Source organism: Humulus lupulus, chromosome 4, assembly GCF_963169125.1.
Source record: "Humulus lupulus chromosome 4, drHumLupu1.1, whole genome shotgun sequence".
In the NCBI taxonomy this organism is placed as follows: domain Eukaryota; kingdom Viridiplantae; phylum Streptophyta; class Magnoliopsida; order Rosales; family Cannabaceae; genus Humulus; species Humulus lupulus.
Window position 1 is genome coordinate 20156633 of NC_084796.1, and position 21947 is coordinate 20178579.

Sequence of the window (21947 nt, forward strand, 5' to 3'; positions counted from 1 at the left end):
AGGCTGAGGTGAGGGGTGTGCTGGTGGTGGTCGGAGGTGAGGGAGAAGGGTGGCGTCTGGGCTGAGTGCGATTCGTGGTGCTCGAAGGTGCACAAAACGACGGGGATGGCTGGGTTTGTGACAGGGTTTTGCGCGCAAGGGATGGGGGTTTCTGGTGGTGGTCGGAGGCGAGGGAGGAGGTTGGTTCGTGGTCAGATCTGTTTTTTTTTTTCTTTTCTATCTTCAGATCTATGGTAACTGGTTACCCACATTCTTTGTGTGTATATTTCAGGAGGTAACTGATTACCTACACATTTTGATGTGTGTGTATATTTCTGGGTTCTTTATGGTAACTGGTTACCTAGATTACTAAATCATATTTACTCTTCCTTTTTTTTTTCCTTCAAATGTGATGTTTCTTTTCATTTCTAATATGAGTGACTCGTCACACCTCTTATGGTAACTGGTTACCCCTCTTATGGCAGTAGGTTACTAATCTCACTGTAACTGGTTACCCTTCCTGATACATGTTATTTAACCTCTAAGACTATTTTTTACATAACTGTGAAAAATCAAACAAGTAACTGGTTACCCCTCTAGATAAATGCTATTTAACCTAGCTGTGGGATTTTTTTTTACATAACTTTGAAAAATCAATTAAGTAACTGGTTACCTTACTCAGGTTTTGAAAAAAAAATGAAAAAATGTTTATAATAAATAAAAAAAATAATAAACACAATTCATATTATAAAAAAATAAAAAATAAAAAATTTGCAAAACAACCATGGAAAATTTTAATATAAAAATAGTTATATAAAATTAATATAAAAAAAATCAAATAAGCTAAAAAAAATAATCAAATTACAAGCATACCCTTCCAAATTAATAAAACTTGATTAAGAGTAAAACTATGGCATAATCAAACTTTTATACAAAAATATGGGAAACTAAACCCATAAAAGTGAAATTTAAAAAAAAAAACCATAAATTAACTTTTCTTGAAAAAAAAATCATATGTTTGCACAATCTATTAAAAATTCCATATAACATATAATTTTCACGAATCAGAACATAGTTAAATGTCATAAACACAACTCACAACACATAATTATATCATTTATTTCTGACTTGCGCTCAAATAAGTCGTTTAGGGTCTGATTGGTTCGCGATTAGAAATCTGTATTTTTGAAAACTGAGATTCTGAAATGAAAATCTGAACTTAGTAACTAAAAACATGTTTCTGAAAATGTGATTGATTCAATATCAGTAAACTGTTTTTGAGTTTTAAAAAACTGAATCTGTGATTGGTATTAAATTTGAAAATATAACAGAAACTAAATATGTGATTGGTTCAGCTGAATCTGAACATTATTTTAATTTTATACATAGGTTGTATAATATTAAATTTTGATTTATCAATAAATTTAATTAAGTAAAATTTAATTATATTGATAAGCAGTGATTCAAATACTTGAATATGTCTTATCACAATTTTGGTGGATCTATAATCAATGTAAAATTTGGATATTTGGATATACATATATGATTAGGAATTATTTCTTTATTTCATGGCTTTAGTGATGCGTGACATAAGTGCATAAATATATGTATACACACAAGCATATTTAGTAAAGGTCATTAAAAGAATAGTTATTCATATCAGCAATAGTAGTTGATGCATGGTTATTGATTATTACATCAACACAACAAGAGTACATCAAGAAAGTATATTTGCAACAACAACAACAGAATACACATATAGAGGGACCCTCCATTCTAATACATGTAAGTTTATCTCTATGGAATACCATGCCACTTTTGGGTGGAATTTGGCATTTTATCTATCTACAATGACATTCCAATTTTACAAGAAAGCAACCATTGAAGGACTCAAAATTAATTTCTCAAAAACTTCTTACTCTAGAATTGCAACTGAATAAAAATCCTATTCCGAAGATGCTTATTTGGTGAAAGCCCACAATAAAAACCAAGATTGCCAAATCAGAATTAAAGGCAAGAGAGAGCTTTTAGACTTGCATTTAAAAATTTCACCTGATTGTCAAATTTGACCAAATAAGAGCACAAACCATAATTCAAGTCCATTAACCAAATATGCAAGCAAGAGAATTGAATAAAGGTATGGAAATATAAAAATAGAATCAAACAATATTATATATATTGCTTCTGATTCTCTTTTGCGTGTATAATGACTCCTTTATTATTTTTTAGTTTCTTGAAACGTCTCAACATTTGTAATAAGCAGTTGTAAATTCTCTCATTTTCTGTCATCAAGATCTCTGTTCACACAGTTGTAAAGTTAAGTCTCTACTGCCATTGTAATCTCCAAAGGTAGTTGTTCAGTTTTCTGCAATTTATCTATGAAGTTTTCTTGTTTTGTGATTGTTCTTGTTTGATAATAGTTTGATCACCACAAAGTGTATGATTATAAATATTTTTTTTCTTCAAAAAAAAGAAGAGAAGATATTAATGTTTTGACTGAGAATTAAGATACGCACATATGTATACAAAAATGGTGAAGAAAACTTTATTCAACTGATTAATTAACATTAAGCCTACAATGAAATGAAAGACTTTCAGCATGAGAAAATTAGAGAAAAGTATAGAATCAAAAGAAACAAAAAAGCATTAGAGCTTTTGGATTAAAGTGTAACATTAAAATTACTCAAGTTGATATTGAGCCATAGTGATTTAAAGCATATAAATTTCTATTCAATATACTATACATTACGTCTCTAAGGCATTTTCCCAAACATGTGGAGTGCACTGTTTCTTTCTTCTTAAACCAGCAGCATTGTTGCATAAAATTACTCCAAAAAAATTCCAACTATAATGAGCAGTACTAAATGTAGAATCCAATTGACATTATTCCAAAATATAAAAAATAAGAAGAAAACTCAGCATTTGATGCAACACATACTACAATCTTCTAATTATACATCTTTCAAGACATAAAGAAAAGCAAACTATAATAACATTAACTCACTCTCTGTTCCTTCTTCAATCAGTGGTGTGTCCAAATAAGGTGAAGCCCAATATAAAGAGTCTTTCAACTTAGATTCGTCTTCCAAGCTTTCAAAAGTCTTGACCTTCAGGTGCTTAAGGTTTGTCAATGGTTGATGACTTCTTCTTTTAAACTCTTCAGGGAAGAGGAAAACCTTAATACATAGTAAACAGAATCAATTAGCTAGCATTGACCATGACCATGCCAAACTCTACAATCTTATAAAGAAAAAGAGGCTAGAAATCAAGTCTAATTAAATTAAGCATATTACACCAAGTATAAGTTCCTATGACCATATCACAAGAGAATAAGCAATTGAAAATTTTGATGTACTAATGGTCGTTGGGTATCGAAAATGCAAACTACTAACTGAAAAACAAGAAACATACAGTATAAAAAGAATAAAAGCTTGTGAAAACAATGAAAGAATTATTGTACCTGTTCTGACTGAGCTTCTAGGCTTTAGAACAAATTTCACATCACTAAAACAATAAACTCTCAAACATAAATATATATATATATAAACGTTCAAACCAATTTTAGAGATACCTTATGTGGCTGATGGTAGATGTGGAGTTGGAGTGGATCAGGCGCTGTTAGGAGGGGCAACGAATCACCATTGATGAGAGAGAGATGAAGAAGCTCTGTCTTTTGCAAATGGTGGAGGGGAGAGGAGATGGGATTTTGTTTTTAGGGTTTTTAGGAAGAAATTTCACAAAACGAAGAAAACGGTATTTATTCGTTTTCTATTTTACAACATAAAGTCCAAATATAGATTTGGATGTGGTTTTGAAAAACTAGCTACCAATCAATTATTTTCATGCCCCACAAATTTTCAGTTTTCTAATTCATAAAATTATACCCAAATTCTATACCAATCATACCCTTAGGATTTATAAAACAATTTTTCAAACTAAAATGGCTAAAATGAAAATATTTAAAATTATTCAGGTAAAAGAGATATTTTATTAATAGTGAGGGACCACTGGAGTAATAAACTCTTTCTACCACCAAAACTACGTCGTTTCTGTGAGTCAGCGTAAAAACACTTATAAACCTCTGGGCCTCCACCAATGCATATTTATATTTTCTTCTGTTCAGTTTCTTCGTTCGTCTTTGCCCTTTACTCAATATCTCTTCCATGGCGACTGCGGTGGTGGCTGATCCAAACAAGAAGCTTCCCCGGCCAGGGCGGGGCGGGTTCGAAGCTCATGGACTATCCGAAGAAGAGGCTCGAGTCCGAGCCATAGCTGAGATTGTTAGCTCCATGGTCGACCTCTCTCACAGAGGCGAAAATGTCGACCTCAACGCGCTCAAGTCCGCCGCTTGCCGCAAGTATGGCCTGGCGCGTGCACCCAAGCTCGTAGAAATGATTGCGGCGCTTCCTGATTCGGAGCGAGAGTCGCTGCTTCCAAAGCTCCGGGCCAAGCCGGTTCGAACCGCCTCCGGCATCGCCGTCGTGGCCGTGATGTCTAAGCCTCACCGGTGTCCCCACATCGCCACTACTGGGAACATTTGCGTGTACTGCCCCGGTGGACCTGACTCAGACTTCGAGTACAGCACTCAATCTTATACTGGCTACGAGCCAACTAGTATGCGCGCCATTAGAGCTAGGTAGGTTTTTTTTTTTTATTAGCTTTTACTCTCCTTTTTTTATCATGCTTTGGTCTCGGTTTTGTTGGCATGAGGCGTACACTTTTTTTAACTTAAATTTCCAAATTCTTGTAATGGTTTCTTTAGTGATGTTTTAAAGTGGATTTTTTTTTTCGAGAAACGCATCAGAATTGTAAAATAATAATTATACAAATAAAAAAATTGAGCATAATTGTCAGAATGTAAATAATCTCATCCTTGGAAGTGTTTGTTTCGGGTAGTGTGGCTTAGTTCCGTGGACAAGTGACCTAATAGTAAATCTGAGATGGGGAACTAATGCCATGTTTTGTATGAAGGTAGGAAAGAATTCGAACGAAAGGGTAGAGAAAGGAGATTAGTCTTCCTTATGTTTGATACTAGAGGAATGGTAGAATAGGGGATCTAAATTTGGCTAGAACTGATGATTTGAAAAATTGACAGATTGTAAGTAAACTAATCCTGGGAACTGGGAAGTGTTTGTATTGGTTTGTGAGGCTTAGTACAAGTAATTCTAAGATGGAAACTAATGCTATGTTTTGTAGGAAGGTAGGAAAGAATTCGAACGAAAGGGTAGTAGAGGAAAGAAAACAGTCTTCCTTGTATTTGGTACTAGAGGAATGATAGAATATGGGATCTAAATTTTGCTGAAGCTGATGATTTGAAAGTCATCGTTTAGATTATTCCCCATTGAAACCCTTCTCGCCAAACAATCTTGTACTCCAAAATTTATTCACTAATCTGTTGACTCCTCACTTCTCCTCCTTTCTACTTATTTTTTCTTACAAAACAAGGCAGTAAGGTTGTTCTTTTTATGTTATTAATTACCTTTTTTGCTTGTTCGCTTACCTTTTTGGGTGTAGTAAATGTCTAATATATGGTCATTAGTCATTGTGATTAGCATGCAGTATTATTTTTTACTTGTTTGCAGTATAATGTTTGATATATTTTCTGTTATTAATTGTTCGCCTGTGCTCTTATCTCTGGTTTTAGATACAACCCATATGTCCAGGCTAGAAGCAGGATAGATCAGTTGAAGCGTTTGGGTCACAGTGTAGATAAGGTCTGGTTTGTTTTTTCCATTTAAAGTACTTGAATAACTATTTAATGTTTATGCTAGATTTTGAAGCAAATTTTCACCTGCTTACTAGCATGACCATATGATTTCAGGTTGAGTTCATTTTGATGGGCGGTACATTTATGTCACTGCCAGCAGATTACCGTGATTATTTCATAAGGAATCTTCATGATGCTTTGTCGGGACACACCTCTGCGAATGTAGAAGAGGCCGTGGCCTACTCAGAGCATGGTGCTACTAAATGCATTGGCATGACTATCGAAACGTGAGTTTTAAAATTGATGTATAAAGATATGAAGTCCCAATATTCTAGGTTTATTTCAAGTATTCTCAACCTTTTTTTTAATTATTATTTTTTAAATAACTAAAAAAAATTAAAAGTAATTACAGCTCAAGATCGGGTTCTTTGCTGCTGAAATTTTTCTTATCTCTTGCCTCTTTTCCAAATCACCAGGAGGCCAGATTATTGCCTTGGACCTCACCTGAGGCAAATGCTTACCTACGGTTGCACAAGATTGGAAATTGGAGTACAGAGCACGTATGAAGATGTGGCTCGTGACACAAATAGAGGTCATACAGTTGCTGCCGTGGCTGATTGTTTCTGCTTGGCAAAGGATGCTGGTTTCAAGGTGTGTTATTTTCCCTTAACATATCTTTATTAAAGTTACATAATTAAATATTACATGACTATAATTTTTAATGGCTGATTGTTAATCTTTTTCAACATCTTGTGGTCTTTTTATTTCATCTCTGTTTTCATTACATAACCTTGCATCAACTCTATTCAGGATTTTTATGTTTTTGTGTCAAGGACAACTTTGTGTTACATGTTTCATCATAAATGTTATGTGAATCTGCTGGACACAAATGCTTCTCAAGCATGTTGTTTTCATTTCTCATGCTAATGTGTTTTCTTTAGGTTGTTGCACACATGATGCCTGACCTTCCAAATGTTGGTGTGGAGAGGGACATGGAAAGTTTTCGGGAGTTCTTTGAGAGCCCATCATTTCGAGCTGATGGTCTTAAAATCTATCCTACCCTTGTGATCCGTGGAACTGGGCTTTATGAGCTCTGGAAAACTGGCAGGTATAATTTCAATATTTATTTTCATGGTTTTATTTGTCCCAGAGAAAGCCTTTCTCTTCCTGCTATGTGCTGTTTACTTTTGGTGATTACTGATGTTTAAAATGTGTGATTTTACTTGTCTTTGGATCAAACTTTGGCAGCCAAACACCAATAATAGCTTAACATCAGAATCAATGTTGAATATCTTAGTAAATTGTTCATATTTTCTCCATTTGCAGGTATAGAAACTATCCACCAGAGCAACTTGTGGACATTGTAGCTAGGATTCTAGCCTTGGTACCTCCTTGGACACGTGTCTACAGGGTACAACGTGATATTCCCATGCCTCTAGTTACATCAGGGGTTGAGAAAGGAAATCTTCGGGAGCTAGCTTTAGCTAGGATGGAGGACTTGGGCTTAAAGTGTCGTGATGTTCGAACAAGAGAGGCTGGAATCCAAGTAAGTATGCACAACTGTACTCATTATAGTATCCAGCTTATTATGTAATTGTGTAGAACTCAGTAGTTCTGCTTCTCAGAAAAGGGAAGAAAAGAAAAGTCCAAAATACTAACATGTTTGATGATTTTAGGATATCCACCACAAAATTAAGCCTGAACAAGTTGAGCTAGTACGTCGAGATTATACAGCAAATGAAGGATGGGAAACCTTCCTCTCATATGAAGACATACGCCAGGTATTTGGAATCTCTCTCCATCTACCTTCCTGAAATATATTTCGTCCCCAACTACTGAGCACTTTCTAATGCTGTTAATCAAATTTACTGGTTATACCTCAACGAATTCCTTAACTGTCAGTTGTGCCGTAGATAAATCCATGTCCTTTCATGTTTGCTAGCAAAACAATTTGCGCCTGCCGAAATCTAACATGCTTTTCTTTTATTGATTCTTGCTTGACAATAGGATATTCTTGTTGGCCTGCTGCGGTTGCGCAAATGTGGGCGGAACACAACTTGTCCTGAACTCATGGGGAAATGTTCCATCGTTCGTGAACTCCATGTTTATGGAACTGCTGTTCCGGTTCATGGGAGGGATGCAGACAAACTGCAGCACCAGGTACACACACTAATGCTTCTACAAAACAAAATTACCAAAAGTAATAAAGAAGGAAAAAGAAAATGTTCCTACTCATTATAAGTTTTTAACCTTTTTGTTGTTCATACTCACAGGGTTATGGTACTCTTCTGATGGAGGAGGCCGAGCGTATTGCTCGCAGGGAGCACAGGTCAACAAAGATAGGTGTTATTTCAGGCGTAGGAACACGGCATTACTATAGGAAACTGGGTTATGAGCTTGAAGGGCCTTACATGGTAAAACATCTAGTATGACAAAGCTAAAATGGAACACAGTTTTGCCTCATCTATAATCTGTAACCTTATAAAAAGTGAGCGAGAATAAGAAAGTTTTCGTTTGGTTTTGGATATTTATTTTACATATATTACCTTTGTGCCTTAGGCTGTGTAAATGTTTTTTTTTAATTTAATGATAGCCTAGTACTTTCATAAAATATACATATATACCGTCTATATAGAAAGTGTAATAGATAAAGAAATTTTTTTTTTTTTTTTTTTTTTTTTTTACTTTAACATAATATTCTAAATATTTAATGGAATATATTTTTAAAATTAATTAAAAAATAAATATTTATTAATAATATTAATATAAATTTAAATATTATAATATAAATTCAAATGTTATAAAATGTTATTATTATAATAATAAATAATACAATACTATATATTTGATAATTATATTAATATGTATAATTTTAATTTTTTACTAATTATATTAATATGAATTTCAATATTATAAATTTTTATTATAATAATATTTAATAAAAAATTAGATATTTAATACTCATATTAATATAAAATTACATATTATAAAATATCATAATAATAATACATAATTTTAATTTTTATTAAAAAATATTAGTTTAATAAAGTTATCATATTATATATATATATATAGGGAAAGGCTTCAGTGTTCCACTTTTCTTTTCAACACTGGTGTTGTCTATTTCTGGCCTTACACGTATACTTGTTGACTCTAGTTTATATAAATGGAACGGTGGAACACGCTATTAATTGTACAACCTCCTACTCCATATCATTCATTTAAGAGTTGTTTTATTTGGAAAAAATCGCGGGGTCCCGATATTGAAGTTCTTATTAATCGGTGGGTTCATTTATAAAAGTAAAAAGAGGTATTTTATGGGTAAAGCATCTGCCGATTGTTTGGTGAGTTCTGTCTTCAAAATCCCTCTCTAACCCTGGTTGTGGGTGGTGGTTTTGGATCTGTCGATTGTTTGGTGAGTTCTATCTTGAGAATCCCTCTCTAACCCTGGTTGTGGGTGGTGGTTTTGGATCTCCCGATTGTTTGGTGAGTTCTATCTTCAAAATCCCTCTCTAACCTCGACTTCCGAATTCCGTTCAAACCCGTCGATTGTTTGGTGAGTTCTGTCCTAAATAAATTTTTGTGGGTGGTGATTATAAATATACTGGGTTTTGGATCTCCCGACTTCCGAATTCCGTTCAAACCCGTCGATTGTTTGGTGAGTTCTGTCCTTAATAAATTTTCTAGGTTTCGGTATAGTCAGTTATGTCCTTAACGCTGGCAATCCGGGGCTTTTTTCCTATCTTGTTAGTGTTTTAAAGTTAAAGGTGGGATGTGACCTTCACTCTCGTTCCTCTACTTCTTATTAAATGTTACTGGGTTGTTTATTTATCTTTGTATAATATGCTTGGGATGTTTGTGTTAATTTGTGACTTATAATCGATTGGATCATTCTTTTGCCGTGTGAGTGTTTAGTAATTAACAGTGGGTCTATGTTATTTTCCATTGAAATGAATCGATTTGTTTTGGGGACAACCTTGGTGTATTCTAGTTGTATTTGATCAAAATGTGAAATCTTGTAAAAAACATGTGTGTTATATTTTTGTCTTTTTGCAGGAAGGTATGTAGTGTGGACTGTGGTAGTCGTTTAGCACTAAACTACCTCAAATATTGAATTGTTGTTTTTATTATGGGGGTAAGTTATTTTCTACTGACACCCACTATATTTTGTTGTTTGTGACCGTGAATATTAATTTTCTATTTAGAGTAGCCCATAGTTTTAGTATAAGTTTTGCTTCACCATTTGAATGAGCATCTTGAGAATTAGCAGGAACCGGATCGAAATACCATTCAATTTCAGATCATAGAGCGTCAGATGTCAAGCATGGAGTACTGTGTTCGTTCGATAAATGCAAATATTGACCTCCTTAGAACCGATGTTAATCGTCTAAAGCATGTTTGGATAAAAGCGACCGTGAAGAATGTAATTTCGAGGATCGTGTTTTAGAAAAGTTATATGGGGAACAAGGACCAAAGAAAGTAGATATAGATGAGGATTGTGCATTGAGCAAGAATTATCAAAACACAATGTCCGATCTTGATTACTTTTGTCGACTTGCTGATGTTGGTAGTTATGTGGATGATGATTGTGATTTTGTTACACTTGATGTTGCTGGGGATGTGAAAGGCAAAAGTGTAATGCCCCGAATTCTTCGATGTGTTTAACGGCGTGAATAGTAGGCTGGGAGGGCCATACTTGTTTAATTATGTTATTAATTGATAAAATGCATGTATATGTTGATTATATTATAATATGATGTGAAATGCATGCATGTGAGTCCATATTTTTAATTACAGGGATGTGATGGTAATTTGGCCTGTTGAGGGTGAATTGTTTATTTGTACGCATGTTGGTGATATATTTTGAGACCACATTATGGTGTGGGTTTGTTCGAGCCATTCGGCATGAGACGATCATGGTATGTTAATTATCGGTTTGGTCATAACGGGCTTAAGCTCGGGGCTCGGGGTGAGTCTCGGGGTGTTTTAATGATTAGAGTGTTACCGGGCATTAAAGGGTAACGGGATGTGAATTATTGGTGTTTGAGAATAATGAGATTAGCGGGAATTGGGAAGCGTTAATTATGATTAACGGGATAGGTGGAAAGTACCAAATTTACCCTTGAAATGGTTTTAGAAGCCTTAAATGACCTAGGGGCATTTAGGTCATTTGGCTTGGATATATGTGAAGTTTTAGATGCCTTTAGAAACAGAACAGAAACAGAGCTACACTTCTCTTTCCCGTACGTCCATTTCTCTCATTTTCTTCTTTGGAGTTTTTGAGCTCAAAGTGTGGAATTAAGCTAGGAAATCAAGGGGCTGAGGTTGTGGACTTGGTTCAACCATTAGAGAGGGTTTAATTCCAGGTTTGAGGTAACCGCTAAAGGACCAAAAGGTTGATCGTTCTCAGGGGTCGTTCTTATATTATTTTTAGCTCGAACCAGAGGTAAGAAAACTGCACCCCAAGTGTGACATGCATGGTTATACATGAGGCATGTTGGTTGTGTAAATATGGACATGGATTGAATATAGAATGCTTAGCATATGTTGCTCACTTGTGCATGGAACTGACTCATTAGTCAGATTTGGCAAAGGTGCTAGTATCAACTGTGAAGTTGTGACTTATTAGTCAGGTTCGGCAGTGGTACTGGGCACTGGTCACATTGCGTTGACTCATTAGTCAGGACGGCCTTAGCGTGTATCACGCAAGCCAACAAAGATTAGATCTAATCGACTATCAGCATTGAATGACTCAAAGAGCATTAATGCCAGACCGACCTTGAGGGTCGACGAATGAAATAAGCGCTTGGAGGCTAGTGGCTTACCTAGCAGCCACTATCCCATTTGAAACAGTGACATGCCTGTCAGTCACTCAGTATGGTTTACCAGAACCTGTTGAAGGCTAGTGGCTTACTTAGCAGTCACTCTTCCATTTGAATTAGTGACTTGCTTGTCAGTCACTCAGTATGGTTTATCAGGACCTCATGTGATGTTCACTCATTTGTTTGAAAGCTTTATGCTCAGTGTGATTATAACGATGATCACTTGATAATGCTTATGTATAGTGTTATGTTTTCTTGCTGGGCTTTGGCTCATGGGTGCTATGTGGTGCAGGTAAAGGTAAAGGAAAAGAAAAGCTCACCTAGCCTTGAGTGGAGAGCTTAGGTGGTGGTGATGTGTACATATGCGGCCGCTTAACCACCACGGCCAAGGAGTTCTCAGAGGAACTAGGGGGTTTACCCTATTTTTGCCGCTTAGGTCAGCGGGGTTGTAAATTTAAAACATTAATGACCATTTTGTACTGAGAACAACTTGTAAATGTTTTGATTAGCTCTGCAGAGCAGTTTGTAATGAAAATATCTATTTCCCTTTTTATTGGTTTTATACCTTAACCTGTTAATTACACTTAGAGCACGTTTTTGACCAAAGGACTCGGGTAGCGAGTCAAATTTCCGATCCACCGTTCACCGTAACTGTTCTGGGGTAACCAGGGCGTTACAAAAATGGTTTGTCATATTAGTTTCATTTTGATTTTTGTTGTTAGAATATTGATAATGTTTTGAGATGAATTTCATTTAACTGATAATGTAATTAAGAGCTTGTTTATATATAGGGTTGCGTTGAGGAAGTGTATATTACTAACTCAAAGAAGAGTAAAAGGAAATTTGGTTCTACCTCGAACAGTGATAAGGTGATACCATTGTATTATATAAAATAATTGTCTATAAAATGAACAATTATTTGTAATTGAATCATTGTGTGATTGGCAGGTCATCAATATTGACTCTGAGAAAAAAGGACGTCGTGAAAGTGAAAAGTTTTTGTGTGGGCCATTTATATTGACTATCTCTCCTTCTTCTCAAGAGGAAGTTGTGGTGAACTATATTTTCAAGAAGCCAGAGAATGATGAATTGTATGTTGTCTGATAAGTGAAAGTGTGGAATATATTAAGAGTTGTCTGAATTTGAGGTAATTTTACTTTATATTGTGTGAGTTTGTTATGAATGCAGAGAAACTCTAGTTCTATGTGGTAAGCAGGGGTTGAGTCGAAAGCATTTGAGGACATTGCAGCCAAACACTTCTTTGTCGACCTTAGTAAGTTTTTTTTAATAAAGTTGAATAAGTAATGGCAATTAGTGTTGTAAGTTATTTAGTAGAAGTGATTTATTTTGGGGTTTTGTAGGTTATCAATTGGTTTCATTGTATCTGACTGAAAACGAGAGGGGTGTTTCCAAAGACTTTCCGCGTAAATGGTTTTTGCCTACCCGAATGACGGTATACTATATTTAGTTTGATACAGTATTTTATGGATTATTTTTTATGTTTGAAATCTGTAAATAGTTTGGTTTATTATAATTTATTGAATGTATTGTGTAGAGTGAATTACTTGGTCCTGCCAAAGAAATCCATTTACGGAATTATCGTGAAGGAAATATATACATGGGTCCACTCTTTATTTGTAATGAGGTGATTCATCGATCACTGTCAATAGTTTCAATTGTGGTGTATTAGATTTGGACCCATGTATTAAAAAGTTGGAATTTATTTTTTTAATATAATTATTGGTGTAGATATCAATTCCTATTCAAGTTAAGGATCATCTAGTGTTGTTCCGCATCGTGATGGGCATCAGAACTATTCAAATTTTGGACTCAAAACTGGAATCTGATGGGGGTTCCCGTGCTCCTTATTTGGTTGAAAATGTGGTAAGCTGGTTGTTATTTTTGTGAACAAATTGCTTTTTAACTAAATTTGATTTGACTGCAAAATTGATGGACTCTGTTTAAATAAATTGCAGCTGCGTAATCTAGATATTGCATGTGAAGATGAAATCAAGGAGGATAAGCGGCCTGGGTGGACTTTCACTGATTTCTCAGTTGTGGCGATGGAGGATATACCAGAACAAAGGAATTTGACGGATGGTGGTTTGTTTGTGATAAATAGAATGGAGGGGAGACGAATTAGTGCTGCATTACACATTAACTATGCATAGAATTTCCTTTACATTGGGTACCCACTTTATATTAATTTGAATTTATGTTTGTATTTTGTCATGTGTGTACTTAGTACGATTCTCAGTTCGAGCGAGTCCGCATATTGAAGAGGATTGTCATGAGTAATTTTAACAACCTGCAATGTTTAGTGTTGAAGAAGGCCCTTCAGCTTGAAAATGAGAAGGAGTATAAGGTTGACAGTGAGGATTCAGAATCAATAGTGAGGGGCAAAGGAGGTAAGGAAAAGTGTGCCTCAAAATTTAAGGGAGAGAGTGGTTTGAAAAAGGGAAGAAATTGGTGAGTGTGTGAATTTTTTTTTATTATTCCATTATTTTTAAATGTTAAGTTGTTATAACTTCATTATGCTATTTGTCACTGATTTTGGTAATCAATAATTGCAGATACTACAAGTGACGTTTTTTGTGTGGTGCTGATGGATTGGAGATGTAGCCATCCAATGTAAAGTTGAAGAAGATTAGCATCATGTTGACTGCTTGTTTTTTGGGTCAACAGTACTGTTATTTTGGGGTTATTAAAGAATCAATTTACCCTCGTTACCTTCTCAGATGAATTAATTTGTAATGGTTAGATTGTAAAGATGGTAAATTGAGTTAGATATTTTGGTGTATTAATATCTTAGTCTAGTTGCATCAGGATGTTGTTGACAGGGACATGAGAGGGTCATTGTCATTGCTTTATCTCCTATTTAAACTATATGAATTTTTGAGTTCTATTATGGGGTTTATGTTTTTAATGTGTAACCGAATTGGTCTATTTTGTACAAAAGTTATTGTTAGTAGTAAGGCAGATACAATTCACCACTTTTTAGACTAGTGTGGAATTAAGCATCTATATTTTTTTATAAGTTTCCTCCCTCTTTGATTAACAAGAAATTGAAAATACATCTGCAATTACTATATTTCTACTCTATCGTATAAATGTCTAAAATTTTGGATTGGCTATTTTGTAAAAGTTGGCCAAATTTGAGTACGAAAATTTGGAATAATGTAAAGTTCATGCTAGTGTTAATAATAAGATGAGGTAGTTGTATTCTTAAATTATAAAAAAAAAAAAAAAAGGCATGACATTTTACAAGGAACTTCTTTGATGACCCTTCTCAGACCCCACACTCTTACTGCATTATTCTATATAATCCACCAAAACGGTTCTTCTTTCTCTGACATTACAAATCTAACAAGATAAGAAACCTATTATTAAGAGAATAAGGCCATTCACAATAATTTGGCTCCGCCATTGATATTATGATACCAACGGGAGTGAGTAGATTTCAACAAGTGTGTTTTTGCTTGCTGCTACACTATGTTTGTTAATGAATATTGGTAATTGTCATTTAAGTGAAACAAAGCTTATTAAATATTTGTCATATAAAGTTTCATGTTTAAAATCCTTGTTTTCCATGGCAGTTAATTGAAATGACTTTTACAAATCATGAAAGTCATACAAAAAGGAGAAACTACAACATAATAATATTAAGAAATGACTATAAACCAATACACCATCCATACATACATATGTGGCAAAATTTGTAATAACCTATACATGTAGATGTGAATAATAACCCAAAAAAATTGATTAACTCAGTTTGTATACTTAAAACATGGTGCACGCAGAACAAGTAAGGAGGATTGGTGGACTACAAAATACTGGTTTGTTAACCTTCTCAAAACCTGCCAATAAGTTTAAATTTGTGACCAAGCACCATCATATTCAACCTCCGCCATATCTGACCAAACCACTGCCTTCAAAGTCATCCAAATTGTCATTCACATCACCCATTTCATTGTGGTCCCCCTCATCTTCGTTATTTTGTTCGTCATCTTCATCTTCAGTGGCATTTATTTCGTCATCATCTTCTTCAGTGGCATATATTTCCTCCTCTTCGTTGTTGTTTTAAGATATTTTAGGCGGTAGATTGGCTTTTCGTTTTTTTTCGTTTATGGTTTTTGCAAGTAGCATTGTTGTGGCCCACTTGTTTGCATTCGGTGCATCGACGGAGTCGTGGTGGTCCATTTGGTCCTACCCTTGCTGTTCCTTTTGTTGATATGATAAGTGGATTTTTAACTTTCAGAGATGGAGTAACGGGTGTCTGGTTCTCGTTGCCATCAATTTCCAACAATTTCAATGCTGCAAGCATTTTTTTAATCTCCTCTTTGGCCTTTCTGTATCGCATCTCACTCGCGGATGCAACGACTGCCAATTCATTGCAGTCTTGTATTAGCTATGTGAAATGGCGCTCTTTCGTTGGTAAATGGAACATCTCTGAACTAAGCAGGGCATTAGAATGTACATGCAGAAAATTCGTCTTCAGCCATCGTGTGGCAATAAGGGATTTTGGGATCTCAGTGATCTGCAAAAATTTCATGATAGCAAACATGTGGGAGCAGGGGATTCCACAACTAGTGAATAACATACACTCGCATATTAGATGTTTATCTGGTATCCGTTGTCTAACAAGCTTCCTATAACTCTTATCACTGTATTTTGCAAGTAGATAAACATTTTCATTTTCATTTTCGCCTCTTTCTTTTCTACTTACGGATAACTTTCCTCCCTTTTGAATTTGCTCTCTTATCTTCCAATAGAGGTTCCTTGTGTACAAAGTTGCTACTTGTTTTTCAACCAAATTCATGTAAGTCTTGCCTAAATCTGGCATCGTGTGGTTAGATTCATGATCATCTTTACGTTCTTTATGTCGCATCCATGACAAAGCCATGTCTAGTCTTCGAATGAAGTCATTTAACTTCATATTTGCCGCAACCTTTGTTTTAATAAAAGCGTTCATTCCTTCACACCTTTGTGTTGTTCCCATATAGGCGAAAAAGTGTCCTCTAAGAAATGTCTCCGCCCATGTTTCTCTCTTCTCATACATGCAAGTCATAAACCCATTCTGATGGATGGAATAATGTTGTACACACTGTTACCATTTTGCTTCAAATTGGGTCTCCTTCATGCACTTTGACATTAATTTATGGAAATCTCTGATAAAATTTGAATCTTTCACTGCTATAGAGGCATTCCAGCTAATGTGCCAGCTACAAAGACGGTGAATAGTTCTTGGCATCAACTGATTTATAGCCATATTCATGGCTGGACAACCATCCGTTATCACTGTTTTTTGAGCTTTTTCATTCATGCACTCCAAGAAAGACTGAAGCACCCACAAATAAGTCTGTTCATTTTCATTATGCAAAATTGCATAAGCAAAAATGGTTGTCTTGAAGTGGTTGTTCACTCCTAACAAGATTAGTAACGATTTTCCATATTGGTTGGTGTTAACCGAGATTTTCGGTAACTACGTTAATAAATGTTACTTAAGGATAATTGTAATTAAAGCTGAAGATTAACACGGGGTTTTTACGTGGTTGGGGCGTTAACTAGCCTTAGTCCACGAGTCTGTAGTATTAGGGCTTGAAAAACCTTTTACAATGGAGTTTCTCTCTGTATTTTGACAGGGTTACTGTATCTCAGATGAAGAGAGATCCTTTTTACAGTGTTCTGTAGCTTATATTTATAGGCTTATGGGAACACTGGGTCTGGGCCGGGTACGACCCGGGCCCATCGGAGATATGGATACTCTTGGCCTTTCTAGTGGAATCCCAATACAAAAGATACAAAATACATGAATTCCAGACCAGCTAAGGCCCAATAAGTTGACTCAAGAGCTATATCTCGCCCGACAAAACGGTGCTTTTGGTCTGGACATTTCGAGTTACGAGGTAGATTCAGGAGACAAGACCAATCAGAGTACTTGGCAGCACAGACCTGAAACAACGGCGTGCAATCCCGAGGTGGCCTTTTCTGCAGGTGAAAAGTGGGGACAACGCCCACGCGAAGTGGGGCGGCTTCAGGGTCCAGGACGCTTGACCCCTCCAATCGGGGATGAGGTGATCCGGGTCCGTTTACCTTTGTCCCTCTTCATTTACCACAGGCCCGGACCGTACCAGGGTCCGGGACCTGGACGCGTAGGTCGTGGGGGATCCGAATGATCTGTACATCACCCGAACGTCCGTCCCTGAGGACGGAACCCGGAGGGCCATGTCGGACCCCTCAAATGGGCCCAGACATGCACCCCCGGTCCATACCCCTCCCCTCGGACATTTTCCGTACCAAGAGGCCTTGGGCCGGGCCCGCGTGCTTACATGGCCCCTGACAATGGACCTGGACGAAGGCCCCGAGCCCATGCAGGAAATGGGGATAACAGTTGGTCTCATATGTTGTGTCAAAAACTAATGCGTGGCCAAATTTTTCATAGTCTTTCCTACACTTCCCGTCTGCCCATATCATTGACTCTAGCCTTTTTTCTTGGTCGAAAGTGTACTTACAAAACAATTGGTCATCATTATCAGATTTATGCTCTAGGTATCCAATAGCTTTAGAAGCATCTAACTCAGCCAATTCCACTTTATTGTCTTCAGTGAACTTGTTGTAAAGGTCTTTAAGTAAAAAAGGGAGTTTGTCATAACCACCATGTTGTAGAGCCATGAATGACATAATTTTACAAGTTTGAATACCTGATTTCCTCATACATCTTGCTTGTTCTAAGGTCCCATCTGGTACCTTCCTGTGGGATCTTAAGAATGCTATATGGTTCTGTGATAGTAAAGGATGGGAATGATTATGAACAAACTTATTCACTATCCATTTTCTAGTTGCTTTTACTTTGTTAACACATAAAACCACTTTGCAATCCATCCTAGTAACTGCCTTAGGCTCACGTCTCCTTGGCTGCATTTTACACCATTTCTCGTCCCTACGACCTTCGCATGAGCAAACCCAACTTCGTATCGTTAGATCACCATCCCTGCTGGTTCTTCTTGTCCCCTTTCGAACACCAAATCCCATTATTCTTGCGTAGGTTGTGAAAAAGTTTTCAGCAGCCCCAACATCATCAAATGTTTTGCCAACTAATTCTTGTCGAGTTATTTCAGCTAGATCCTTGACGATACCAAGACGTTCCAAAATTTTGTTGAAATTTTCGAAAGAAAACCCTGCTGAAATGTCCATTTCCTAATATTTCAATCTGAAAATTAATTCAAACATTACAATTTTACTTGTATGCAGAGACATATATGATTTATGGAGGATCACTGGAAAAAAAACATGCATACTACATATGGAGTAGTATCTTACTTGTATGAAGCGTGAAATGGCCAACCATTCCAAACCTTTGACTGCCTTCCCACGTATCCCAGACAAAAATATTTTAACCAATGTCCCTTGATTATAGAAGAGGCAGAGACATCTAATAGTTAGTCATGATTTTTGTATTAAAAAACGATGTCAAAATGAAAGAATGTGTTTTTTAAAGCAACTTACAGTTTCTTTGATATTAGTTCTTCACACACAGAGATTTAGTATAAAACTTCAATTTTGTTGAATAAACTGAATAAATGGTGGATTGAACGGTTTTTTTATATCCCCATCAAACATTTTAATAATTTCTTCCCACCATTTTTTAATTCAAATCATGTCTCCACTTAAATCTTTATTATATGGTCAACTTGCAGGGGCAGTAGCTAAAGGTTACTCATTACGAGCACAGTGATAGGCAGTAAAAAATTATTTTTATTGAACTGCATCGTTTCATTTGATTTATTTAATCAGCTATGCTCTCATACACTATCATGTTTTTGGGAATAAACAAAATAGTAGAAATATTGTTTTTTTAATAATATTATTGATCTGATAGTTTGCATAAAATGTTGTCAGTAACCAATTTAATATGATTTACACACAGTTAGTAATACCAAGTGGTCCGATCTTTGAAGATATGGTGGTTGAAAAGAAGTCATGAATATGTAGATATGACGTACTGACAGGGACTGCTTTGTACGACTTCATACTCAAGTGTAATATTGAATATACTACTAAGAGCACTCACACTGACAGGGAAGTGATTCAATCCCTCACCTCAATTTGAGGTTTGTGATCCTTCTCAAGGGACAAAGAGCGTTTCACTGTAGCTATTATTTGTTTGTTATGTTAGTTACCCATAGTAGCCGGTTTGCAAACCGAGAAGAAACTGTTCGTAGGTGTACAAATAAATTTATATTGTTTTTTTATTATTATTTTGTTTACCCAATATTCCACTGGTAATTGGAGGGGCAATAGTGTAAATTTACATTTTTTTGGGAATGTATTTTTTGATTTGGGATGTGTATTCAGAATCAGTGATATGTGTATTCAGAATGAGAGTTGTTATAATTTGAAATAGCCTTAGGTAGCCTTAGGGTTGATGATATTGACTTAGTCGATTTGGAGGGGGTTCAACTCCCCATTCTCCTTGGTGTGAGCGGCAGGCACAAATATGTCTCCACTTATAGTCTGCATTCCATTTAGTATAATACTAGCTTGATCTAGAAGCTAACGAAGCTTGAAGATTATGGTGCGGACATCTAGTGCAGAGCATCGCAGCTTCTTCGACTTAGTGGACACATTACGCCTTAGGAATTTAAGCTTTAGGAGCTCAGTATCTTTGTGAATACAACTCCTGCACTTTCCACTCCGAGGAGATTTTTTTTTAGTGGACTTACTGGCACCTGAAGACTGAGGTGATTTTTGTTCTTTCTTCAGAAGTGTAGGGGGTTTGGGTGATATTGGAAGTTTGGTGGATTTCGAAGAAGATGGTGTGATAGGGGAGGGTGAGCTCTCTAACATCCTATATGGCGGATAGAGTGTTGGATATTGATTTGGTAAAAGATCTTCAGAATCATATGCTTCTTACTTGATGGAGAAAAGGACACGTGATGGGGAGTCCATTTGGTGTGGTGTATGAGTTGAAAAAGTGTTGATGTGGGTGATTAGGAAATGGAAAGGATAGTTGCATTTTATAGTGGTTGTTTCTATCATGGTTGGAAAAGTACTTTTCAGAAAAATCCCCACGTGTAAGGTGAATATAGGATTTTTTTGTAAGGTGAAAAGTACTTTGTAGTAATATCAGGAGTTACACAAAGTGATTTTCTGATAATCAATCAGAATTAATGACCCTTACGGGTGTCGTATGCTGCATCAAATTTAATCATTGATTTTAGTAATTCCTTGATTTTACTAATTCCTTATAGTGATAAATAAGTGTCGGAATACTATTCAATTTATTATTTAAAAGATAAAAAGTTATCAAACAATGGGCTTTTGATTTTTAACTCATAATTCAATAACATAAAGTAGACATCTGTCTCCAAATATTGACAAAGTTCACATTGTAATTGGATTTGTAGACATCTGTCTCCAAAAATTGACAAAGATGCGGTTATGATGAAGGTCTATTTTTGGTGTTTTGAGCACATCAATTAATTTCTTCTACTGGAAGAAATTAAACTATTATTCAACCACAATCAGTAGCAAGTAAATTGGGCTGACTTTGACCATACAAAATTTTATTGCAACAAATTAAATAATCCCATTCAAAGTTCATTATATTTCCTTTTAACATTTTATTTTACTTGGAAAATCAAGTGGTAAATAGGATCGCCAATTGATTATGTTATTTGTGGTAATTTAACTCATCCCTCGGACTACCCTTTTACTGTCTGGTTAATATAAATATTAATATGGGTTCATGACATTTTAATCAAAATTATTAAAGGGTTAATCAATGGCCAAAGTCTGATAAACGCTGCTTCAATGACCAGTTTTCGTATATCCATCCAAAACGATCAAACAAACATACTCAGAATTGATGTAGATGCCCATTAACCTTAATAAATAGGAACCACAATACTAAAATAAAAACTTAAGTCATTATCTATAGCATAATCAGGTTTTTGCTTACAAAGCATAATTAGTACTACAGGGGGCATGTCCAAAACACTTTGTGAAATAGTTCCAACCAAAATTCGTGTCTACTAACACAAACCATAAAAAATATTGGGTCTGTTCCGTAACCCCAAACAGGTTCAAACTCGACCAAAATATAGTACTTAATCCTTAAAACTGAGGATACTCCCAAAGATAATACATATCTATTTATCATTACCGTTGTTGATTCCAGGAGATGGACGTGTTGTGGGTGGAGTAGGTTTGGGACCAGCATCATCGAAGTAGGCAACCATCTGAGAACACAGGCGAGCTATTTTTTCATTGCACTCCACTTGCCTGGTTTCAATGTCATCGAGTTTGCTCATGGTATAGTGTTGGAAGACTTGTGGATCTATCACCATCAATGGCAGCGACGATGGTTGGGCCTCGTCAGATGCATATGCGGAACCACAAAAGTCGATGTAGTCTGCACAGAAGCACCCATCGCG

General features: G+C 35.8%; 2 protein-coding genes and 1 long non-coding RNA gene across 3 annotated transcripts; 1 reads left to right on the plus strand and 2 right to left on the minus strand.

The window, feature by feature from the left end:
- Nucleotides 1-2600: 2600 nt before the first annotated feature.
- On the minus strand, nt 2601-3709 carry LOC133828861 (uncharacterized). Its single transcript, XR_009891348.1, has 2 exons — nt 3551-3709; nt 2601-3155 (listed from the first exon to the last, which is right to left on the minus strand). It is a non-coding gene; the product is annotated as an uncharacterized LOC133828861 (long non-coding RNA).
- Nucleotides 3710-4089: 380 nt separating this feature from the next.
- Nucleotides 4090-8305, plus strand: LOC133830138 (elongator complex protein 3). Its single transcript, XM_062260060.1, has 9 exons — nt 4090-4615; nt 5624-5693; nt 5801-5973; nt 6163-6337; nt 6628-6794; nt 7013-7232; nt 7363-7467; nt 7694-7846; nt 7960-8305. Exons 1-9 carry the CDS (start codon nt 4143-4145, stop codon nt 8116-8118), a joined length of 1695 nt encoding a protein of 564 aa, XP_062116044.1. The 5' UTR covers nt 4090-4142; the 3' UTR covers nt 8119-8305.
- Nucleotides 8306-16618: 8313 nt separating this feature from the next.
- LOC133831965 (protein FAR1-RELATED SEQUENCE 5-like) lies at nt 16619-18705 on the minus strand. The gene is made up of 2 exons (XM_062262365.1): nt 17929-18705; nt 16619-16993 (listed from the first exon to the last, which is right to left on the minus strand). The coding sequence occupies exons 1-2, from the start codon at nt 18703-18705 to the stop codon at nt 16619-16621; spliced, it is 1152 nt and encodes a 383-aa protein (XP_062118349.1).
- Nucleotides 18706-21947: the final 3242 nt, after the last annotated feature.